The sequence below is a fragment of the Dendrobium catenatum genome, unplaced genomic scaffold (assembly GCF_001605985.2).
Source record: "Dendrobium catenatum unplaced genomic scaffold, ASM160598v2 fragScaff_scaffold_847, whole genome shotgun sequence".
Classification (NCBI taxonomy): Eukaryota; Viridiplantae; Streptophyta; class Magnoliopsida; order Asparagales; family Orchidaceae; genus Dendrobium; species Dendrobium catenatum.
The window spans coordinates 1949408-1973724 of record NW_021319309.1 but is presented as its reverse complement, the minus strand read 5'-3'; the positions used below and the strand labels follow the sequence as shown (position 1 = coordinate 1973724).

The 24317-nt window shown below is 39.5% G+C and overlaps 1 protein-coding gene across 5 annotated transcripts in view; it reads right to left on the bottom strand.

The window, feature by feature from the left end:
• LOC110092570 (probable caffeoyl-CoA O-methyltransferase 1) overlaps positions 1-24317 on the bottom strand; it is a 120571-nt gene that overhangs the window by 81532 nt on the left and 14722 nt on the right. For 4 of the 5 annotated variants that reach the window (XR_002302598.2, XM_020817177.2, XM_020817175.2 and 1 more), the window contains exon 3: positions 23643-23726. The exons of the other annotated variant lie outside the window; for it this stretch is intronic. Coding sequence is in view for 3 of the 4 variants with exons in the window: in XM_020817177.2 (XP_020672836.1) it covers positions 23643-23726 (84 nt within the window). In the remaining variant the exon portion in view is untranslated. The remainder of the gene's footprint in view (positions 1-23642; positions 23727-24317) is intronic. 5 annotated transcript variants of the gene reach the window in all.

Below are 24317 nucleotides of genomic sequence, written 5' to 3'. Positions count from 1 at the left end.
CTGTTGGCAAGTTGTCAATCAAAAAAAAAAACTTCTGTGTACCTTTCGACCTTGTATATTGCGAGACAAAGAAATTTCTGTGAAGCCTTAATTGCTTTCCAATGTCAGAAAATTACTCCTCTCAAGTGTTTGATCAAACCTGAGGAATCGATGGTGCACCAAGACGAGGTGACCTTTCCAAGCCATGCAACCTTCCTAATCGTTCTAAATGGGAAGAACTACCGGATGATAGGTGGTCTCAAGTTTGTGAACTTCCTTGAAGGGGAAAGGTAAAATACCATCAATCATCCTTGCGAGCGAGGACCAACAAGCAGGAGATCCTATTTTGAGAGATAGAGAGAATTAGCTCGGTACGCACAAGTATATAGTAGTGCGCTCATGATGGTGGTCATTGTTCCGCGTATTTTAGACGCATCTATTCGAGTCACTCACCACGCCATTGACGACCAGTGAGGTCCAGTCTTCTCCACACACACACCATACATTGTCGGAAGGTGCTCCTATAATTGGAAATAGGGTAGAGGCGCCAAAACCTTCGAGGGCGAAATGCGCCAGCCTCGTCCAGGTGTCTGTGTGAAATCTTTGAAGTAAAGTCAAGGTTGGGAATAGCACGAAGGCAGGGGAGTAAGAACTGTGACGGACATACTGGCCACCATCCCTACAAAATCTGTGCAATAACTTGATCACGTATAGGTGCAGATGACCAATCCAGAATGTCCGGAGGTGGGTTCGGCGATGCCTAAAAAGCTTTATTGCCAGAGAGAGGAGAGTTTATTGATTTTTTGCAGGACTCAATGCGAATTTGAGATCAATGATTACGCACGCTTCACGCAACGCACGAGCCCACTCAGACACTCCCATCAACTCCCACGAAACTATTTCTCTCATGGCCTGAGTGCTAGCAAAGTAAAGTCGACGAGGATCCGCTGATGCTAGCAGTGTCACTAAAGGCCATTGAAAGCTCAGCAATGGTGATGTGGACGGACGAGGAGAATCATCATGGAAAGATAAAGGTTTAAGATAATTTTGTGCTAAAATCCATAGAATAAAGAACTCACTTTGGTGAGCGATTACTGCATAAAAGTCAAGACACAGCGTAGGCGTCGGATATCCTTAGCGCCGACGTACACGGTCTTCGCAGGGCGTCGGACAAAAGAAACATGCTGGGAAGATATCCAAAATGGTGAGAACACGGCATTGCCATAACACAGGGAGTGGGAACTATCAAGAAGGGTGAAACAAGGGACATCACATGCCAAGGAATGATCTCCGAGCAGGCTACTTGACCACGCGTCGGGTCCTTTGGCCGAGCCCAGAAGCTCAGTCCCAGTCTTGAGAAAATTCAACGTTAGAAGAAAGGATAATATTGGAATCATTCCGAAACGACTCCTATGTCATCTCTTGAACAATCAGAATCCCTGCTACATCGCGTCTTCTAGTGTGCACTCTCGAGGTAAGACTCTAATTCCTCCTAAGGAGTTGAACAGAGCTGTTTCCTAATGATAATCATTTATGAATGGAGGAATTTGGATATGATCACTCTGCATGTCAGGAGCGCACAGTATCGTGTGCTCCTACAGATATATGACCCAACTCACCAATCCACCCAATAAACTATACACCTTGCCCGAATAACAAAAAATCATCACTGCCGGGTCTGGCGGATGATTCTCTTACCCCGGCCACGGTAGCTGACCAAGGCAGACATCATACTATGCACCTCCCTTACCCTAAAAATGTGCTCACGTACCACAATGGTATCCCAAAAAGCCTGAAACTCTATACAAAAACTTACCAATGACCATAATTGTCAATGGCATTGTTTAATCCGTAACTTATAATAGCTTATTTCAGGACCGGAGACATCAGGGCAGAGAGAAAGTATTTGGACTTGCTCCCAATAGGAGAACAAGTATTGTACCTACCTGAAAGAACCAAAGCCATCTAAAAAGAGTGCTCTTTTGTTAATGCGGCTGCCGCTCTCCAGTCGACCTGGAGAACTCGGTGGTCCGCTATTTGGCTTCATATTATAGCACTAAGGACACCGGCCCACTCTTTTTGATGTCCTAGGTTCTGCGACATTGTTATGCCTATCCCGCAAGCTTTTCAGTAATTCTTGTCCGGGCAGTAAGACAATAAAATGTCTTATATGTGGAAACATGTCGATTTGGCTAAACATAATACCCGTTCTACACCTCAATCATCAACAAAAGTGAGAGATTGTGCTACTTCCTTTCTCACCTTTATTCATAGTGATTATCGTCGGTTGACCGCGTTCCCCTAAAAATTCCCCAAATATTCTGGGGTCACGTTGTTTGCTGTCATTATTGATTGATTGCACAGAGTCTCTTTTGGATCACCTCCTTCCTTAAACATAAAATCCACAATGTTGGCTTAGCTTGGCTCATTTAGTTGGAGAGGGCTTATCCTACTTATCGTCCCGGCTTTAACTCCCTTTGAGTCTGCCATGAATGCAAGCCAAATCGCCCAATCTCGGGTAAAAATACTGGAAACGGGGTTTCACTCCACTTGATATTGGCCAGAAATCGACTTGATTGCAGATGCGAAATAGGGCGTAAATGCGCTTCTAACAGACCCTGGTTTCCTCCGGCTACACTTCCCAGACCGCCAGACAGTGAAGGTGATCATCCAGAATCAATCCTTCCTGACTGTTCAACACCCACAAAACAAAATGGGGTTGCAGAAAGAAAATGATGCATCACCTTTCTAGCCTTACCGAGCTTTCCTATTTCACTACAATACACCCAAATCCCTATTGGGGGGAACCCTTTTAACTGCAGGCATATGCCTCATAAACCGACCTACCTTCACACCGCGCTTTATCCGCCACCCTCAAAACTCGCAATGGAGATCTTGTCCTCTTTTTACCCAGATCTTCGAACCCATCATAATCTTACACCCGAAAAATCTTTTGGGTGCACTGCCTATGTCAATTATTCATAGCCAGGAGCGAGTAGAGAGATGTAAGATCCAGTAGCACTCTAATGGACAATCATTGGCTTTGTGATGTATTGCCTGCCATCCCAATCAGGAAATATGTGGTATAAATGTTATGTCTAAATTGTCCTCATCTGAGGGAAGAAAAAACCTTTGCTTCTATCGGATTGTATACCTTTTGCTGCAAGTGCAAGCTCGTCAAGTTCAGCCTACCTCTCTTTTTTTTCGATTAAAAACCCGATCCTGGTACTAACCGACTGTCCAGCACATTCCGATACGTCCGTTGGTAACTCCAGTACTTCGCAGTGGGGATTGGAAACTCATCTTCTCTCACCCAGCGCTCAACAGTTTACATCGGCGAGCACGGCATAGGAGTGAGTATGAAGAGCGGACCGAGAACTGTTCCCTTCGCGGTTCGAAGGCTTGGTCCGCTCTGGGTACTATTAGGGTGAAGGGACCCTTCCGAGATACGTGGGTTTCGGCGACGAGGTGTTTGTCGACAGCTCGTCACCGAGTGTATTAATGATGAGTTTTTGAAAAAATGGAATTCCTGTTTCAGCAAACGGTTGAACAACTCCAGGTTAATTATCATCGATAATTATTGACATAAGGTTCAGCGCGATAGTGAGTTGATATGCCACGATGTAGTGAGTTCTCGACCGATTCTAGGTGCTACCTGCGGCCTGCTTTGCACCTGGGATCTGCGACATATGGAGTTTTGGGGCTTGCTGACACATCGGAGAGTTTACGATCCAAGAAAGGATGCATTTGAGTGCGTGATTCTTGGATCTTAATCTTTCCCTCGCGCTTCTTAACTTTTTTTGAGTTTAGCGTAAGTCCCTTATTTTGCCCTCAAGTTCGTGCCCGAGATCAGGCAGTGAGACGTCTGGGCTATCGTCTAGAGCGGAGAGAGCAGATTCAATACATATTAGGCGTAAAGAATAGTGAGGTCATGGGTAGATGTTACACATGTTCCTCGAGTCAGTTGCCGACGGCTCGCTGTTGTCCCGCCCTACTGAATTCCAAAGAGATTTTTGGTGTACACTGAGTTTTCGGATATTTAGTCGAATGGCATGCGTCTTCAGAAGATATCTGGGTGAACCAATATGACGGGACAAGAAATTACGTCATCGTAAAATATGGTGGATCTGTGTTTGGAGCGTCTTAATAGAAGAGCTAGTGTTTTCTAAGGAGGTAGTCGGATCTTTTTCACATGAAAGAAATTAAACAATTTGCCCTCGGCAACGTTAAGAGGTCTGACTTCTCCCGCTCTCCAACGTAGGAGTTTTGGGTCTGTATTTGTTACGTGAAGTGAATTCGCAAATTCTCAAATAGTGTATTTTTTCTTATTCTTATGCTTTCGACCTTGGGCGTCGTCCTCTCTTCTTTGCGGCTACTCAGCTGTTTCCCAGGCGATGCTACTCTCACATGGTTCCTTTCGCCACACTGATCCATCATTTAATGTCCGCGCTGCGCTGCGTGGCACCTGCTTGTTGTTGTTAGCATAGTTTTTGACGAGTGGTTTCCGCTTGGGCCATTTTTTACCTTTTGCAGTCTTCTTTCACATTTTCCTATTGCGCTGCTTTTTGTTCGGCTACACTCTGTACAGTGCGGGCTTCGTGTCCCGGAACGCTAAGTAGGAGGGTGCCTAATCTGCCATTCAGACTAATCGCTTAGTATCTCAAATTTAGGGATGATGAATTGATTTTAGAGTCGGGGATATCATGTCCAATGCTTGGCGGAAATCTGAGGAGCAATGGCTTTAAAGTACTAGCTGGAATACTTAGTCGAAAAATTAATCGGGATCATGACAGTCACGTATATAATGGAAAGTCAGCCGTAGCTTTAACTACTGAGGCGTCTTAGTATGCGATCTGAACGGGGAATCGCTCACGCGGATGATCCGAAGATTTCCGGGATCGCACAATCCGCAGGGCTAGACCGATCAATACGTGTGATCTCATATGTCGTTCACTTTGAGAGCTTCTGGCTGTAATAGGGGTGTGAACGACAGGAGATGTAGAGGTTAGGAGGGATTTGATCCCTTCAGTCTGGAAGTTAGGCAGATAGGAAAGGTTTGGTTGAATAATCTTTGGCATTATCAGAGTGAAACCCTTTTATTTTTACCGCCGAAATTGGTTTTTGATCATGAATGAAAGGTGGAACAATGGTGCCAACCATTGGATTTATGTTTAAGGAGATTGATCCATGAGAGGAGCTCTTGGCAATCATCTACATATGAATGACACATAACGCCCACACTGTGCGCGAGAGATATGGGAATTAAGAGGGTCCCATGATATCACTATGATAAGGTAGAAAGGAGTAGGCATTTCGGCCATCATCTTCACTTTTCTGTTTTGGCCCGAATGCAGGTTCTTTTGTTTCAGCGACGATCTCGCGTGGTTCTTGCCCACTCACAGGTTATCACAATGCGAATATCTTTTATGTCCTAAATTATGAAAAAGTTGGCGGATAAGCTAAGTTTTAGACATCAAAGAATGGGTTGTCCTAGTCTAATATGGGATCTGATGAACGCGAACACTAGCGGGTTTCCTCATCAGACTAGGGAGTAAACAAAGATGCAACTCTTTTTAGATATGGTTGAGTATCTTTTCAGTAGTACACTATCTCTGTCTTTCTCCTTTAGCAAGTCCAGAGGCTTCTTCCCTGATCTCCGGTCCTGAAATAAGCAATAGAGTATTGGTCAAAACAATGTCCTTGGGACACCAAATTTTGTGCTTCCTATACATGGTAAGTTTGACTGTTACAGATGTATCAGGTTTGTGGACTAATTGTGGTAAGTCGTGGGAGCAACCACTACATTTTTTGGGTAACGCGGATGGTCAGATATTCTAGTATTGATTTCTCCTTTGGTGCAGCTAAACCGTGGTAAGAGAACAGTCAGCAGGTGGTTTTTATTCCTTGATTTTTGGGCCAGGTGTATATGTTCGAGTCCGAGTGCCTCGGATTTGTGAGTTGGGTGGTCATCTACTGATCTAGTGCATATGTTGCAGCTCCTGAATCAATGATATCCATACAATTCCTTTACCATGATTTCTAGAAGCATCTCTCAACTCGATGAGACAATTAGGCAGGTACTACCTGAGGAGTGCAGAGTGAACGACAGCAAGCATATTTGATTTTTCAAGAGATATCTAGGCTAGTTCGTTTTCTATATTTTATCAAATATTTTTTCTTTTTTACTATTCCGCCAATTTTTCCAAGATGCTGGATCTGGAGCTTCTACATGGTTTACTTTTGTTAGCCCTTGCCCTTGCCTCGTTTGGAGCTCGGTTTGCGCGTCAGTTGCTCTTTCTACTGACCGACTTCCCACGGAGAGGCGCTCCCTAAGGGTCGGGCCGGTTAATGCCACCGCGCGCAGCACTCTTAATTTTTGTGATTGTTTTTCCTTCTTTTTTTTTCTTTTGTTTTCACTCTCTTTGTATTTCCACTCCTGTTCTTGGCCGGCGGGTTTTCGATGTATCCTTCCAGCACTGTTCAACTTTCCTTGTCGTGCGTGCGTCTGACTTTTTGTTGAGCAATACCGGCTACATCAAATGTGAGTACTTTTATCTGTGGATTTTTGAGAATAGAATTTCTTACCCTTTATCCCTTTCCCCTCGAGTATCGCCGGTATTTCCTTTGTCACTCATCCAATCTGCTGAGTGACTCTGCAATGGCCTCCTGGTTCTAGCCATCAACCGCTTGGAGCATCACAACTCCTGCCTGAGATCCTCCCGCCTCCCCCCCACCCTCCCCTCAATCCCCCACCTCCCCCCCCCCCCACCCATTCTTTGATTCTATTTCATTCTTCTGAACTTCGCATTGAGAGAAACTTTAGCTCGTTTTTTGTTTGAGTTGAGGTGGATGGATTTCCACTATCTACGTACTGATGTTCTCTTATGCCACGAAGTGATGCTGAACCTAACTCGCTCAAACAATTCTGCAAAATCTGAGCCGTACGCAAAAAGAAAATCATAAACTCTGAATCTTTTTCAATCAGCTCTTCCTCTTACGGTAATCGCCAGCCAGTCCTCCGGCAACATCTGGTTTCAATGCACAACTATAGTGATTGCAATTCCCGGGGTAGAATTAATTTGCCTACACCCGATTTTGAGGATCGGTGGCATCTCGTCACGTCACACATACTCCCCTTGTCTCATTCGTGCTTCCTAACTTTTGAGCTTTAAAACTTCAAAGATTCATTGGGTCCGCACCCTCACTGAAGCTTTCGAGTCAGGAGTTGTCTGCACCGCATCCCATGATGTCCTTGCTGTCGAAAGGAACATAAAGGTGTCTACCTTATCTTCTGGATGTACACATGGAATTCCACAGACCATGACATAAACATCATCCCTGGAGTCTGCTTCATCCCGAATGCCCCAAACACTAGATATTCTCTATCCTTCATGGTCCTCCATCCAAGGAGATGATGTAATTTACCTTTTCCCTTCAATAAGCTTCACACATCCTGAGACCACAATATAGGCTAGTTACTTTTCTTCCGCAGGTCTTAGACGATAGACAGGTACTAAGTGCCAGTGCTTGAATTGGTCACTCACGGTCGTCTTCCGTAGTCAAGGTTCCCATAGTCGTATCCTTTGGCCCCTCCATGTCTTGACCTCAAATCACTTTCTCTCTCGGAGAAGGAGGGTACCAAAAATAAACTAAGTCTTTTACTTTTCTTCTCTTCCCCTTCCTTTATTTCTGACATTTGGATTAAGTTCATAAGTCCGCTTCCTAGTAAAATTTTTCTTTGCTTTCGATCACATTAAAGGTCGATATATGTGTTAAGAGTTTTTTTTTCCTTTTTGATACTTTGTCCCTAACAAAAGGCCTGCCCGCCTCTTAAAACTGTGCATCCCTGGGTCGGCTCTCCTTGCCTACCCAGCGTTGACTTTCGGGAAAGAGCAGACGGACCGAGACAGCGGATCGCGGCCTCTTCCACTCTGTATCGACAGGAACCCGTGAAGGATCGGGCTTGACTCGGTTCTGCCTCGCTTCGTCGCTTCGACCCCAGGTTGCGGGTGGCAGGAGAACCCTTGCCCCGCCGCCCCTTGTCGCTTTTCTTGTGGCTCTATCTAGTCTGCGGCCATGGTTTCGATCGGCAATACGCCTACAACTCCTGTCGCTATTTCCTCCCTGTCGATCGGCCAAGCTTGAACGGTGCTTCGCGGCACTTCTCAACTTTCCGATTTCAGTGTTCAGGCAATCGTCTGGCGACTCGGTTTGAGGGAACTTGCGATATCCGGAGGGAAGAGACGAGCGGGTTGCTTCGCCTCCTTCGTCGTCTTCTCCCTCCTTTCTGACGGAGTCGTCTCTGTTTCTTTCGCTTTCGTATTCGAGGACTTCGGATCTATTCTCTCCTCTTGGATGCGGGAGTGAATGTTTCCGTTGAAGCGGCTCAGTCGGTCACATTGGCGTCGCCGGCGTACACGGCCTCGGCAACAATCACTCCCGACTTGCCTTCTCCGTTTCTCGGCACTCCTCCTACGGAGTCTACAGGATCCGTTTCTCGCGAGCGGCAAGTTATAGGTTCTCGTTGGCTCTGTACCATGTTATCTGGTTACTACAAAACGTGATGTAATCTTGAGAAGGAAAAGCTTGAATTTTTACCTTATAGGCAATCCTATACCTCCTACTGTTATTAGCAACCTTCTTATAACATAGAGTGGTACATCGATGATAAGGAAACAAAATAAGTCTTATAATAACAGGGAATTACACTTAGTTCCTACCATTTAATGAGGAGAGGTAATTTAATAATCCATGTAGTTCTTCCACGGATTCTCCATGTCAGTACGTGCGAAGGAGTATATATGATATGCACCTCATATATCATTGTTGTGTAGGTACTATGATGTAGTGTCTTAAGGGAGAGTCGTGACTTCTCACGTCAGCGTGGTCGAGGAGAGCTCTGCAAATATAATTTATAATTTCCGTGTCTATATGTATGTTTAGCTGGCGCCGAGAAGTCGCACACATGAGAGAAAGTGCGCGTGATGGTACGCAGGGTGGAATATATGGATACATAGGAATGCGATTGTGGCATCACACTCACACTTGGGGACCGTGAGTCAAAACGTAGTACCTTTTCACCAAACTGATTGTTACTTAGCCGACGATTAGTGAATTCGCCTACTAAGAGACTGATTTATTCCATGTAAAGATCTCCTTTCCAGAGCACCCTAGCACGAATTAGTTCCTCGATATCATACTGTGAAACATTGTCTTTCTGTGAAATTGTTGTCATAGACTGCTATGTAACATCCTGTGCTCTTGTGGGCGCCGACGTCAGAGTACGAATAAATACATCTGCATACAGGTTTACGCCCTAAGATGAATTTTAAATTTTTTTTGATTGATCGTGAGATTGTGACTGGTAGCGACATCGATCCAGTTTCGTACAAATTGACCTCCAGCAGCCTATCGAACATTTGAGTGTTGTATGGTGCACTCTAGTTCGTCCAACATGAACAGGCAAAGTTTTGAAAACTGAGCGTATAGTACTGAAACCCTTGAGTTTGGTAGAGACACGATTTCTCGATTCAGCCTGTACTTCGAAATGGGGCTCTCGTCCATTTCGTTCTCCCAAACGACATCCCTCCTCTGTCCGATATCCCTAACGCGCCAGTGTACGAACTGGGTCCCGTAACACGGATTGTCTTGAGAGTTTTAAAAACTTGTACTGACACCAGCCCTAATTCCCCTAGCTGCGGATTTCTTTGATGTATGTGGTACTGTGAGATGTGGTTGGGAATGTGCAGGGCCCTTGAGAAACTTCGCGAGAGCTCGAGCAGTATCTCTTAATCCAGTGGTACTGTGTGAGGTGGAGACTTCATAACAGCGTGTGTCCAACGGTGGAGCGGGGGTGCCTTGCTTTGTTCTTGCAAAGTAGTCTTTTTCTCTTTACTTCTCCCTCCTTTTTTTGAAGACTCTTGAACATACAGATTTTCTCATAAGTCATCGTCCCATCTGTAGTCTGCCGATTCGTCCAAGGAGGGTATAAAAAGTCAATTTTGATTGGCCTACTTCTGCGACGCAGACCCCCTTGAGCCCCTCTTATTGGGCCTTCTTGAGGAAGGGTGTAGAAAGGGCGGCGCGGTTTCCTTGTGGAGACCGTCTATGAGGAATATTGTGATAACGGAGCCGCTCCCTCGGTTCTCCTTCTGCCATCCACCATGGTAGAGGTGCAGAATAGTAACGACGGTTACTGTTCCTTTCTCTTGTGCGCACATCAGGACGGGTGGATAAAGCAGAAAGTTATTGTCAGACCTTTTTTAGGACTCGCGGCTCTCCGCCTTGTTGTGGGAGCAAAGAATAACGCTTCCATCCGCCGGTGGTCCGCCGTCTTGGGTAAGAGAGCTTTCCCTCCTGTCTCAATGAATGGAATGTGACGAGTTCTCTTCTATGGAGGTGGACATTAGGTCTTAGTTGACCGAATCATATATAGAAGCGGTTTTTGTGTATTTTGTATTACTTTTTTGATGTTTTTGTTTTTGCTCTAACTAATTCGTAATAAGTGGTGTAATAAATTTTATTTTTAAGGTTTCTGTTAGTGTGCTAAAAACTTAGGTAAATCTGCATTCCTTTAAATTTGCGAGAGAGTCTTAAATTAGTCCCGAAAATTCACCTCCGACCGGTTGTTCTTTGCAGTTAGGCCTGTGGACGACAAGGTTAATTTTAATGTCTTAACAACGTATTCGGCACATCATTACAAGGGAATCAGAGCATACTGGGTTCCAAAATTTCAGGTTTTGACAACTTTTTTACAGATACCGATCACATTCGGGGAGTTGCTGCCGCGGCCCTATCCGCTCGGGTCGGCTATAACTTCCTTCGGAAATCGTCACAAAACCCGTTGGGTATCCGCTTTCGGGAAGTACACGCAAAGCAGACCCCCGCCACGCTCATGACTCTTCGTTCCTGGTGCGTTTGATAATATTCTTTCTTGATTTTGTGACAAACCGTATTCGGAATCTACCGTTTCTATAATCGTGTGACTACCTTGTGAATTTTAGTACAGTGAAGGCTACACTAAGACCAACTAGACTTGTATATGCGCATTATATTGCACACACTTCTTTGAAATAAAGAAACTATATCGTGTATCCTTTATAACGTCTCACATCGTACAAATGATTGAATACATATTGCCATCCGGCACGGACTCATCACAATCGTACGACGAACTGTATTGCAGAAAATTGAACCACTGCTACTGGAAAATGCGATCGAATCATAGTGTAATACATAACTCACACAGAGGTTCGTTGCGTCCAGTACGAAAATAATTTCGTACAGACGATTGTCTCACTGAACATTATCATACTATATCGCTAAAGAAAACAGGAATTTTGATGTAACAAATATTTGTAACAGTCAAAACAAGAAAAATTCAAAACAAACAAAAAACTAAAGAGACCCTTGAACAACACATGCCAAAAATCATAAAATCAGAAAATAAACAACACACTAACAAAAACACACATATGTTGCAGAAACATTTTAATAAACATTCAAATCAATTACACCAAGGCTTGTTCTTAATATACCTGAAAGTATTAAAGACTAGTGATTTTGGTAGTAAATCGTTCTGCACTGATTATGCTTTCAATTTAACGGAGGAGAATGAGTTCAATTTTTTTCTTTGGATACATGACTTAAGAATGAGCTTATGTCTATATGTTTGGTTCTATGAATGTTGAATAGGATTTTAGATAATGGCAATAGCAGTAAGGTTATCACAATAAAATGAAAAAATAGTGTCTATTGTTAATCCCTAATCTATTCAACTGTTGTTTCAACAAAAGTACTTGTGTCACAACAACTTTCTAAGGCAATGTATTCAGCTTTATCAGTAGAATAGGGTTACAGAATTCATTATTTCTACAGACCAAGAGACTAAAGAATTTCCAATAAATTGACATGTTCTAAGAAGTGATTTCTTTCATCAATCTACAACCTAGCAAAGCCCGAATCTGAACATATCCAATTATTTTCAAATGACCCAGAGCTGATACTAGGATATCGCATAATTCCTAAGCTTGTGTTCCAAGAGATACTTAAAATTTTTTTTCACTGCTGTCAAATAGTGATATCTTTGGATCTGATTGAAATCTAGCACATAAGACAACTACTAAACTATTATATCAGGTCGGCTTAGCTTCGAAATAAAGCATAATATCGCAATCAATCCTCTAAATTTCTTTTATCAAATAGATTTTCCTTTAGGGTCTTTTCAATTGAACTGAGGAACTCATAGGTATACAATAGGTTTAACGAACTTTGTCCATTTCATATTTTTTGAAGATGGTCCTTAATCATTTTAGATCTGACTAAGAATAATACCCTCAGTTTGCTTAATGCTACAAGCCTAAGAAAGTACTCAGATCTCCCATTTAGACTCATTCAAATTTATTACTCTTGTTTTAGAAAAATCATCATAAAGATTTTTATTTTGAAGATCCAAGAAGATAATCATCACATAAATTTATACAGGTGAGGTAATGAATCCCTCTCCCAATTTCTTTAAAAAGAGACGTTGTTGGATTGCACACTTCTTTTTTCAAAAGAATTCTTAAAGTAGGAAGGTGCTCAACGCTCAACAGTCATCACCGAAGTCCTATCCGATGCCTGTTCAATCCGTATACATGGCTTTCTCAATTTGAAACCATGATTGGGTGGTTTAAATTCTTAAAGTCTGGAGGTTGTTCCACATAAACATTCTCTTGAATTATTCATTTAAAAAGATACTTTTAATATCCATTTGATACAAATTTAAATCCTGCTAAAACAGCAAAGGCCTAAACAAATCCATGTAGTTGCTTTTCAAGATCTAGCTGATACAGGGGTAAAAAGTCTTCTCTAAAGTAATCTTGATATACCCCTTAGCCACCAATCCTAGCCTATCTCTATGACTATTGCCTGAGTCATTCGCACGAATTTTGTTCTCTTGAATCCCACTTAGTTCCCACAACATTTGTATCACCTTTAACATTGCAGTTCACATATTCAAGCTTTATTTCTTACAAATTGGAATTTTAATCATATTACTTGCATAGCCAAATATTAAATTCATCCAAAGTAGACTTGGATCTATTTGTCGGGTTCTATCATTGAAATGAACTACAAGGCTGATATTGATTCCGGACCCTTACCTTATGTTTTAGTCGACGCCTAGGTCCTAAGACCGACTCACTAAGTTATATATAGTCATCAACCGTTTTCTTGAGTGATTTTGTAGAAAATCTCAAATCTTTAATCAAAGATTATCAATTTTCCAAATTTTCATCGCAAGTTTATTTTCTAATGTCCTTTTGGGAGTTAATATACAATATCTCACCCTGTCCAACTGCTATTGCAAACAAATCGTCTCTTTCCGAAATATCAGACAGTTCATCAAATACCACAGTGTGGTCTCTTTAATTCATCAAAGTTGTTTTATTGAATACTTCTATAGGCCGTTTTTCCCACACGTAGAGCATTCCTAAGACCCAAATTTTCTTCATTTGATTTTGTATCAAATTTTTCTAAGACGATTTTTCATTGTTATGTATAAACACCTTACGTCAAAGACATGCAAATGTGACAATTAGAGGTATTCTCCCTTGGGTAGTCAAACTCATCGGGTGTCTTATCTCAAGTTGAATCTTACATTCACTCTATCAGACATGCAACATGTGTGTTTACACCTGCCGATTCAGTCCAAAAATTATTTAGGAAGTGGAATATAATGGCTGGCTCAATAGGCTCGAGCGGCTTTTATTTATGTTCTAGTGTTTTTCTTTCGCCTACGCACCATTCTTGCTGAGGGTGTTTTAGGGAGGCTGGGAATAAATACTATGATCAACCATTCCTTGTCTCTCCTTCATAGATCAACTTTGAATTGTAATTATACTCACTCGCTATCCTCACGTTCCCGCCTAGTCGGCGGGCTTATTGAACTCAGGGAGGGTTGACATTTTTAAATTCCCTCAAAATTATTCACTCTATCCGAGATTAGAAATCTAACTCAGGTGAATCTAGAGTACATCCATCCATAAATTACAGAATCCGTATAACCTTAACCTCCTAAACCTTATAAATCCAACTGATCCAATAAGAAAGATCCCTATGCAATAGTCTTCCAACTTGTTGTCACTATTATCCTACAAAGCACCCCGTATTGGTTGAAAAGATGACTTACCTGTTTCCTAATTGACATGCATCACAAAGGTACATCTTTAGTAAAGGACAGGCAGGAGCTTCTTGGTTTTGTATAAATGCTCTTACTAAGTTTCTCTTGGATAATCCTCCTAGCGTTTTTTCATTGCTAGACGTGCAAAGTCTCTATGCTTCAAGATGGCATGACTCATCAATAGAATGTTTTTTAAATAATCAAATAGTAGGAGTTTTGATACAAATCAAATATGGCAAATACAGCATTGTTTACCCCTATATATACCCATTTGAAACATCAGTTATCCATGCAGGCTTAATTATGCACTAGTAGAAAAGTTTACTACAATAACCTTATTTGACATTAGCCTGACTAATCAGAAGATTGAATGGCTTTAAAGCCTTCGTTCCACCCGAAAATGATCATTCTCTATAAAGAGAGAAGTTTTTTTAAAGTTTCCAATTATATCTAGACCCTACCAGCTTTCTCCCTCATGCTGGTAGTACTCCGATCTCCCACTGTAAACCCTGCCTTACCACGCATCCTGGGCTTTCCAGCGATAAACACAGTATCCGGCCTTGTACGGAATGTAAAGGTATCTCCAGTCATATTGCTTTGAGCAACCATTATTTCAGGTGGCCGATGCACCAGGTACCTATAAATTTGAAATGCTCATCCGAGGCAAATTGGTGAGAAGCGATCCTGCAAAATTATCAAATATAACAAACTTCTGCCATTGATGACTCCTCTTCCTAACATCTCTCTCTTTCTCCTATGCATGCACATTTTGTCAACATTGTTAGGAGGTATTCAAATTATGCATGTACCCTTCATTCCCTAATTTCTCTTAAGAATTAAGATGAACTATTAAGTAATTTATCCTTAACTAATCTTCGTCAATTTTTAATTTTAAATTCGTGCGAAATTAAGTATAAGTTCTTTGTACCAAATCGCTTGAAATTTCGCGTAGAATTTTATAAAATTGATTGCGTCAAATTCCGACAACTTTGACAATTCGCCTAATTTTGTCGCGACGTGATTGTTCGACGTTTTCATGATTTTCGGGTTTTACACTTTAAGTTTTTATCATATATCTATTATTGTTAAATCTCAACCTTACGATCCCAAAGATATCCACGGCTGTGAACAGTAATCCGTGGGAAGACTACATGGATTGCATTAATTCCTCCCATTAATTTAGGAATAATTGTATTCATGTTATTATAAGAGTTATTTGTTTCCTTATCGATACACCTTGTATAGATCTATAAATAGGGAGTAGATTGCTTAATAAAAATTCAAGCTTTTCCTTCTCAAATTCTCCGTTTGAACATTAACAAACACAAACAAGATTTTTTCAATGTGTTAGGAGAAACAATAATCAACATAATAATATTTTGTTATCATCAAAAACTCAGATGATATAAAAGTATAGAATTGAAAAACTAAGTAACGACACTTCAAAGGTCCATGTGTTATACCTAATTCTTTTGTTTCTCTTTGGAATTATTTGAATTCATTTATGCAACTTTCCAATTGAAGCGGCCACATCAAACGACAAGCAAACTAGACATGTAAGACCCATTAGTTTGTTGTCAAATCAAAGCGTGTGTCCACTCCCAAACCTCCTAATCACTATAATTAATTTAGGAATCCTTCAAAATCTTTAGGAGATCAATCCTTCCCTTCTCCAAACAAATCTGAAATATTTATAGGAGAGTAGGAAGCTCTCTTTCTCATGCCCAAGTCCATCATGCAAAATAGTTGAAGCGTCCTCAAGGCTCCAATTATTGTATCACATGAATCCTTAGTCTCCATTAGGAGCTATCATTGATCGTTTTGTGTATAGAGTGGTGGATTTTTCTCAAAATAATCGCCATATTATCTCACAAGTTTCCAAACTTAGAACCAAACTCTAGGTTTCCTCCATCTCATTTGTTGGGGCATGAAACCAATAAATGATATCCTCAGTCATTGCTCTTAACGTTCACATAGAGGTTTCCAAGTAATCTATAAAGAGCCTAGATGAGCACTAATGAATCTTAGAATTAAATCCTAAGTTGTCCCTTTCATTTGCTCAAAGTACAAAATTAGCAATGAACATTTCCCGTCATGCATGATTCTTGAAGTTTCCTCAAAACTCCAAGTGTTAAATGACATGAACCTTGAAACCATAGGGTGAAAATCCCGGGTTCGTCTTATCTTGCTTATTGATATAACATCAACAAGTCAATACCATTCTTCCTTTTCATGTGTGACAATTTGAAACCTCCAAAGTTTCCAAACAACGCCATTACATGAATTGTTGGATCTTAGAACTAAAATCTAAGTCATCCACTCACATGTTTGTTGAGACAAAAGCAACATGTAATAATTTCTCTCTTTCCTCGTGTATTATATTTGGAACATTCTCAAGATTTCAAATGTTATATTACATGAGTTAAGAGATCTTAGAACCACATTTTAAGTGACCCACTTCTTGCTTACTGAAACAACAAATTAATAAGCAATCACCCCTCTTATGCATGATTACTTGAAATTCCTCAATACTTCAAGCAAATCATTGCATAAATCATTTGGGCTTGAAACTAAATTTCAAACTCTTCTACCTTGTTTGTTGTAGCACTAAACCAACAAATAGTTCCTTCATGTATAATGTTTAAAGCTTCCTTAAGTCTCTAAATGTTCTATATATGAATAGTTGGAGCTCAAAAACCAACAAATGTTATATTTGCTCGTGACCTTCAAAGCCCATATAGAGGTTCTCAAATGACCTCTAGAGGGGCCTTAAAGAGCATGAACAAAGCCTTAGGGCTAAACCCTAAGTCCCTTCCCCTATTCATTGAAACATAAAATCAATGAATAATCCTTCCAAAACATAAGGTTCAAATCATGGTGTCCTCCATTTACTTAACCTAAATAAAATGGATGGTCACCCCTCTTTGAATATCAAATGTCCAAAGAGTATCTTCAATTAGCAACTTTAAAGTTGCATTCTAATCATCATCTCGTATGACCCAAGATTATATGAGAACTTTTAAACCTTCTTTCATCCTCCTAAATCTGGATTGGGAAGATACACCCTTTTTCTTTGAACACCAAATATTCAAAGAAACGTTCAAGAAATTTTGTAACTCTCAAGTTATATCTCCTTCCTTCAACCCCAAAATTGTCAGGAGTCTATCAGATCATTTATTTGTTAAGCCAGAGCTTAATAGAAAATCTCTTATCCCTTGAGCTCAGAGTTATAAAAGAGTTTGCATCCAACAAAATTCTCTTGTTACATAAAAATAACTCATATTCTTACACTGAACATTAGAATATAAATCTCATTTCTTCCTATTCTCCTAATCCAAATTAAGTGAATGAACCATTTTCTTTGGGCACCTAAAAGCCCAAAGAACTCTCATGATGCGTAGTTCAAATCTACATGTCGCATTCTCATATTCGCCCAACACAATATTGGTAAATAATCCTCACTTTTTGAACACTACATGTTCAAAGAATTTCCTCTGATTTGTAGTCTCTAAGTTGCATTTTCCCCTTTTCATTTCCTGCAAGCCAAAATGATAGGAAACCTATAAATTCTCCTTCATTCGCCTAGCCTCAAATTGGACAAATGAATAGACCTCTTTAACTCCAAATATTCAAGAGATTTCCCCAAATTGCAACATCTAAGTTGTACATTTTTGCTCCCTATTTACCTAACACTGAAATTGGTAAATAATCAAGTTTCATTAAACACAAAATGCAAAGACTTACATCCAACTTGTAACATATATTGCAACCCACAAGTTGCATGTTGGCTCCCTCCTTCTACAACTCAAAAGTTGTAGGAAATGTTACTCTTTCACCCAACCCAAGTTGGGGGAATGAGTACCTCCTTCCTTGAACGTCTAAAAGTTCAACGAGATTTTCAAGAATTTGCAACTTCTAGGCTACACTTTCTTTCTTTCATCCCTATAACCCAAATTTGAGGAATGAACCTCCACTCTTCAAGCATCATGCGCTCAAGGGATTTCCCTAAGTTACAATCTCTAAGTTGCATTTCTTTCATCATCTTCTATAAACTGAAATTATAGGAGAACACTCAAATCTTCTTCTACTCTCCTAAACCCAAATTAAAAGAGTGTACCCCCACTCTTTAAACATCAAATATTCTAAGAGCGTTCAGAAGTTTGCAACCCAAAGTTGCATCTTCCTTTCTCCTTCTACAACTCAAAAATTGTAGAAATTCCTCTCTTCCCACTAACCAAGTTAGATGGGTGAATATTCCCTTCTTTGAACATCAAATGTTCAAAGAAATTCTTCCACTTTGCAACTTCCAAATTGCATATCCCCCTTTCTTCTCTACAAACTAAAATTATAAAGAAATTCCCTCATTTCTACAACTCAAAAGTTGAATGAAACTCTCATTCATTCAACCCATGTTGAGTGAATAAATCTATTTGTTAAACTAAAAGCAATAACTAGTTTCATCCCAAACATAAGATTCAAAAGTCCTATCTCCAATTCATTCTTCTAACCTAAGTTGGAAAGGTAAAACCCTCTCTTTGAGCATCAAAATGTTCAAAGACATTCATGAATTTGCAACCTATAAGTTGTGTATTCCTCTAACTCTCCTCCAACTTCTAATTCATAGGAGATCTCCCCTCCCTTTAGCTCCAAAAGCTAAAGGGAGTTCTTTAACATTTAGCCCAAAAACTATATGTTGGACATCCTTTCCTTAGATCCAAAATCCAAGTGAAAACCCTTAATGTGACATATCACACAATGCACACATTTAGGTGCACAATCACTAGGCATGCTAGAACAAGAGATTTTCTTTTTGTGCACATACGGTTGAAGATTTTCTGTGATTGCACTTGGATTGCCTGCGTTGTGGGCACTTGCCCTTAAGTGGATAGTGTAGAAATATATATGTTCTTCTTGCAGGTGGTCATATCTAAAAGAGAGGTGTTATAAATCATATATAATAAATTGTTTGCATGACATGTGCCGCTTAAAATCCCCCGAAAGATGTGGCCAATCAGGTAGAAGCAAATGTTTGACACTCTAAGTGCTAAACAAAATTTTGAATGTGATATTTTGTTAAATAAACTGCTTCTAATCCATTATTTTATAGGCTTGAGTCTTTTTTTTTAAATATGTATTTGATAGAATTAAGATATAATCAAACTTATGGGGTTTGAATCAAAAGAAAAAAGTGGACTAGAAGGATGTACTTGTTGAAGGTAAAGCCGATGTCCATTCAGAAGTCAAAGGCTTGAAAACCCCCATAAATAAAGTCTGTAATAAATTTGACTGAGTTATATAATTGCAAGCAACTCAGCTGTCAAACCTGATTGTAATAACTTGATATTATTTATATTTCTATTTAGATAATTTATACTTTCAAGAATGTGTTGATTGTTACTATGTGTGCAATAGAAATGCATGTTTTTTTCTAAGTTTTTTCCATGTTTTGCTTGCGGGTGGCCTGGATATGTGAATGTGGTAGGCTCTTAGGAGAAAAATAAGAATTTTACATTATTAAAAATATAAACAATCTAAAGAAAATAGGCTCCATAATCTTCTAACAAAAGAAAAAATGCATGACTCTCTTTTAAGGAGCCAAGTTATTCAAACTCAAAACAATCATGCATAGCCCAAATGTGATGAAAGTTCATTAGCGATGTTAAGCTCTTCTGAACTAGCCCAAGGCTAACCAAGAGGAGGGGTGAATTGGTATTTTAAAAATCTTTCAATCAAAACACAAACTCAAACCAAACCAAAATTTACCACAAAAAAAATCAAAGTGCAGAACTTAAATACGGAAATAATAAAGGAAAGAACACATCAGATTTATAGTGGTTCGGTCAAACCTTGACCTATGTCCACTCCTCGGAGGCACCCTTCAAGTATTACACTAAACTCAATGTCTCTCCTTTAGCCCCCACAGCTAGGCGGAGAAACCCTTACAAAATCACTTCCACCTTCCAAAGACAAAGCTCTCTCTTCAAATTTTCTCCAGAAGAAACGAAACCTCAATGGCTACCAAAGTCCAAAGACACTTTCAAAGTCTTTGACAAAGCTTAAATAGAAGAGCTCCAAAAAGGCTCTTAAATGCACCAAACTGACATTATCGTCCATGATGATCTCAGGATCGTCCCGTACGATGCACTCAAAAAAAGGGCTTCAGAAAACCCTAAAACCTCAATTCCGGTGTCAAATATCGTCCATGATGATCTCAGGATCGTCCCGTACGATGCACTCAAAAAATTGACCTGATAGTCCCGGACGATATTAGGATAGAGTCCAGGATGATCGGTGCAAAATTGTACAGATCGTTCAGGACGATATTGTGGATCGTCCGAGACGATTAGAAGAAAAATTTTGCTATTTCGGCAAGGATTATTTAGAAAAATCAAGTATATCGGCAAACATCGTCCTGTACAATATATAGATCGTCCAAGACGATCGGATTGAAAAATTTAACCATAATTAATCTCCTAATCATAGGATCAATTTAGGCATTATTTGTATTGATTGTCCTGAACGATCAAGACTTCCGGGACGTTTAGGACAAAAAATAAATATTAAAATCTTGTCTAAATTAGCATTGGCGGCTATTTTCCAAGATCTTAAAGGATCGTCCTAGACAATCCAAAATCGTCCAGTACGATTAGTTCAAAACTTTATCTTCTGGATTTGAATAGATCTCACTCCCTTGAGTGTGTATGTGCATGGTCACCAAGCAAGCATACTCCCTTACAGGACTTGACTCAAAAAATCAAAAATTAGATCAATGAATATTACAGACACTTTACAACATAACATTATTTAACCCAATTTTGAGCTCTAATTCTTTGTTTGATGTTGCATGATATTCCTGAAATGTTAGTATACACACAAACAAATATATAATGAAAAATACTATGAGATATAAAAATATTTGATATCATCAAAAACATAAAACTCCTGAGCTCAATTCAAAACAAGTGTCGCATATAAAAAGCCCTCACTTAAGGACTAGATAATAAAAAAGTTTATTTTTTCTTTGTAAGTCAGCATATGCATACCATCATAACTAGGCATCTTGCCTCAAAGACAAGTCGTAAGCCCTACTTATTAAATAAAAATAATCTTTCACTCTTCATATGCATTGAGACAAAAATAATGATTTTAAAAGCAACTAGGTGAGTTTAGCTGGCAGCCCTTTCCAGACATGACAATAAATCCAGAGGTCGGTATGATTATGCCTCAAGTTATAAGCCCTATTTCTTTCCTCTAACCCTTATTCTAAAAAATCAAATCTCAAGTTGATCTCCTCTCTTCCTTAAAATTTCTAAAGACCAAAATTTTCTTTAAATAAGATTTTTACGTATTTCAAAAAAAATTGAACTTTAACCAATATCTAAATTACTTTCAAAAGTAAGAATGTCCTCAAGCACCAAAGCTTGAGATGTAATTAAACATGGAGGTAAGGATATCTGTACCCCATAATAAATAAACCTCATTCAATCAAACATTGAATGGGGGAATCTCTGTTAAATTGTAAATTTTATCATTGAGTCCATAAGGAAAATGATGTTTTTATCCTTCAGGGTAATATATCATTTTTCTTATGCTGTACTCGATCGTAAAGTATGCAATCCATTTGATGATAATATAATTTCTCCAACACAAGCTATTCTAGATGCCACCTTTGCTGTCCAAGATGCTCTCAAGTCTCCAAACTATTGTTTGGGAGCTTCCAAAAGATTCCTTGTTGCCTCGAGGTCGCCAGAATTAAAGGAGGAAGGAGAATAAACCTTCCGCCTTCTTTAATTGCCGCAAAGAAGTGTTGTGGTGGTTCTGAAAGAGGCCAGTGGCTTCGGATAGTTCAGCGACTAAGGGAGGTGGAGATTTTTGGGAGGTTCGGTCGAAGGCCTGGACGGGTTCGACCCAGGTTCCGCTCGGTTTTTGCCTGCAGGTGGCGGCTTCGAATAGTTTAGGCGAATGGGGGGGGAACAAACCTCCTGAGAGACTTTGTCGTAAGCCTCGATGGGGCCGGACGGAGGTTCAACACGCGAATAAGGGTCGAACGGAGGCCTTCCGTGCGAATGGAGGCCTTCCGCACACAAGATCACGGACGATCGTTCCGTCTGGAGCTTTTCCTCTCGCTCTCTCTTGCTCTTCTATGGGACAGACAAACACAAGGGAGCCTCTCCCCCTTTCCCTTTCATTCTCTTAGAGGCGCATGCACAAGGCAGGCCACCGCCCAAACGCGCCTATCCCAGCTCCTTAATGCGCGAAAAGAGGGAATTTCCACTCGAGTGGATTTTCTTAAGGATTTGATGTGAAATTGGGTGGGATTTGAGATGAAATCTCACCCCTAGGTTTCAATTTTTGATTTTAGGACTCAATCTAGCACAATTTAGGCTGAAATTAAGCCTGAGTTGGACTTGACCCAAACCGATTTGAGCTGATTCGGGTCTGATTGAGTCTGATCAAGCCAATTTTATGAAATTAGGCTCGAATCGGCTTCGAATCATGTCGAATTTGGTTCGACAAGACTCGAATGGGTTCGATTTGGATTGATTTGATTTTAATTAAATTAAATTGGATTTAATTCAATTAAATTGAGGCTTAATTTGGGTAATTTCACTTCGACGACATTCGATCGAATCAATCGAGTGCGATCGAACCCACTCGGGCTCAAATCGGCTCGATCGAGGTCAAGTCGACACGCAAATATGCATCAACACAACATATATATTGGGTTCTCAAAATATTAAAGTAGCTCAAATAAAATTAGTGGGATGTGATAAATTATTATTATTAAGTGTTGAAAGTAAAATAAAATTAACATAAGCAAGCATAAAATATTATCTGATGCTTTATTTAAATCTTTGAATATTGAGACATGTTAAGAGCAGTCTATTAGGAGTATCACACCTGTAATTCATGTTCATTAGGAAAAATCAATATCATCCATTCTAAAACATAACACATACGCATCCAGATAATAATCAATTGTGAATAAATTGATCCTGTTGAGGATATTACAGTTCAAAAACATTCTTTAAAAGAATTTTAGATGCAGAATACGGTATGAAATTACAATATAAATCTAAATCGTATGATTTTGAATCTGAATCGGCATCTACATTGGACCATATTCATAAATAAGGATCTATACTTGATCTACAATTAGAGTTAAATTTAGAAAGAAAAATTGAGCAATAAATCTTATATGAACATGAATTCATAATAGAAAATGAGCCTAGGTCTAATTATAAAATTAAACCAATCATGTCAAGTGTAGTTGCGGAACCAATTGAGCAATATGCAAATGCAATTCTTGTTAAATTATAGGTTGGCATTATTCCTATCATGAATGATCAATGTTCGAATATGTGACATTTTATGGATCCTATCCCAATTCTTAATTTTCAAGTAATATTTTTTTAGAGAAAGTTAGAGAAAAATAATAATAACACGGCTTCATCAAGATTTAAAATGAAATCTAGATGAAATAAAGCTTCAGAATGCATACCGTATAAACTCCAATTTCAATACATTTGACAGCTCCCATAATCTGTACAAGTATTGCTAACAACTGCGCTTGATCAGGAGATACCTACAAAAATTAAATGAATTGCAAGCGAAAGCACTTCACGCTATCATTTGTTAAACAATCATTCAGGTGAATGCAAGACCAATAATTTGATTCATTTTACTATTTATCGGATGGATGGTAGACGAAGTAGTGTTAAAAGAGTAAAGCTCAAAATGATCACAACCAAATATTCAAGTCATATTTGTTTGGTTAGTCTGGGTTGTCTAGTACTTTAGCAATTTATTTTGACATTTGGGGAAACAAACTTAAACCTTTCTTTTCTACTTTATTATGGCAACTTTCAAAGTTTTCCACATTGTAATAAATAAGCCCCACGATGTTTTAGGAATCAAAGCTATCCCACTCATCAATGAAAGAAGAGGAAAAGAAAGACTAAAAGGCTGTTTGGTTGTATGTTTTAAAATATATGAATTCGAAAAATATCGAGGAATTGGAATGCATGCATGTTAGAAATGCATGAGTTGTTTGGGAGAATATACTTCAAATGCATTGAAATATTTTTTGTTTTTGTTAGGATATATTTCAAATGCATTAAAATAGGAATTAAATGAGGATGAGTAGGGAACTAAAAAAATGAATTTGGCGTTGACT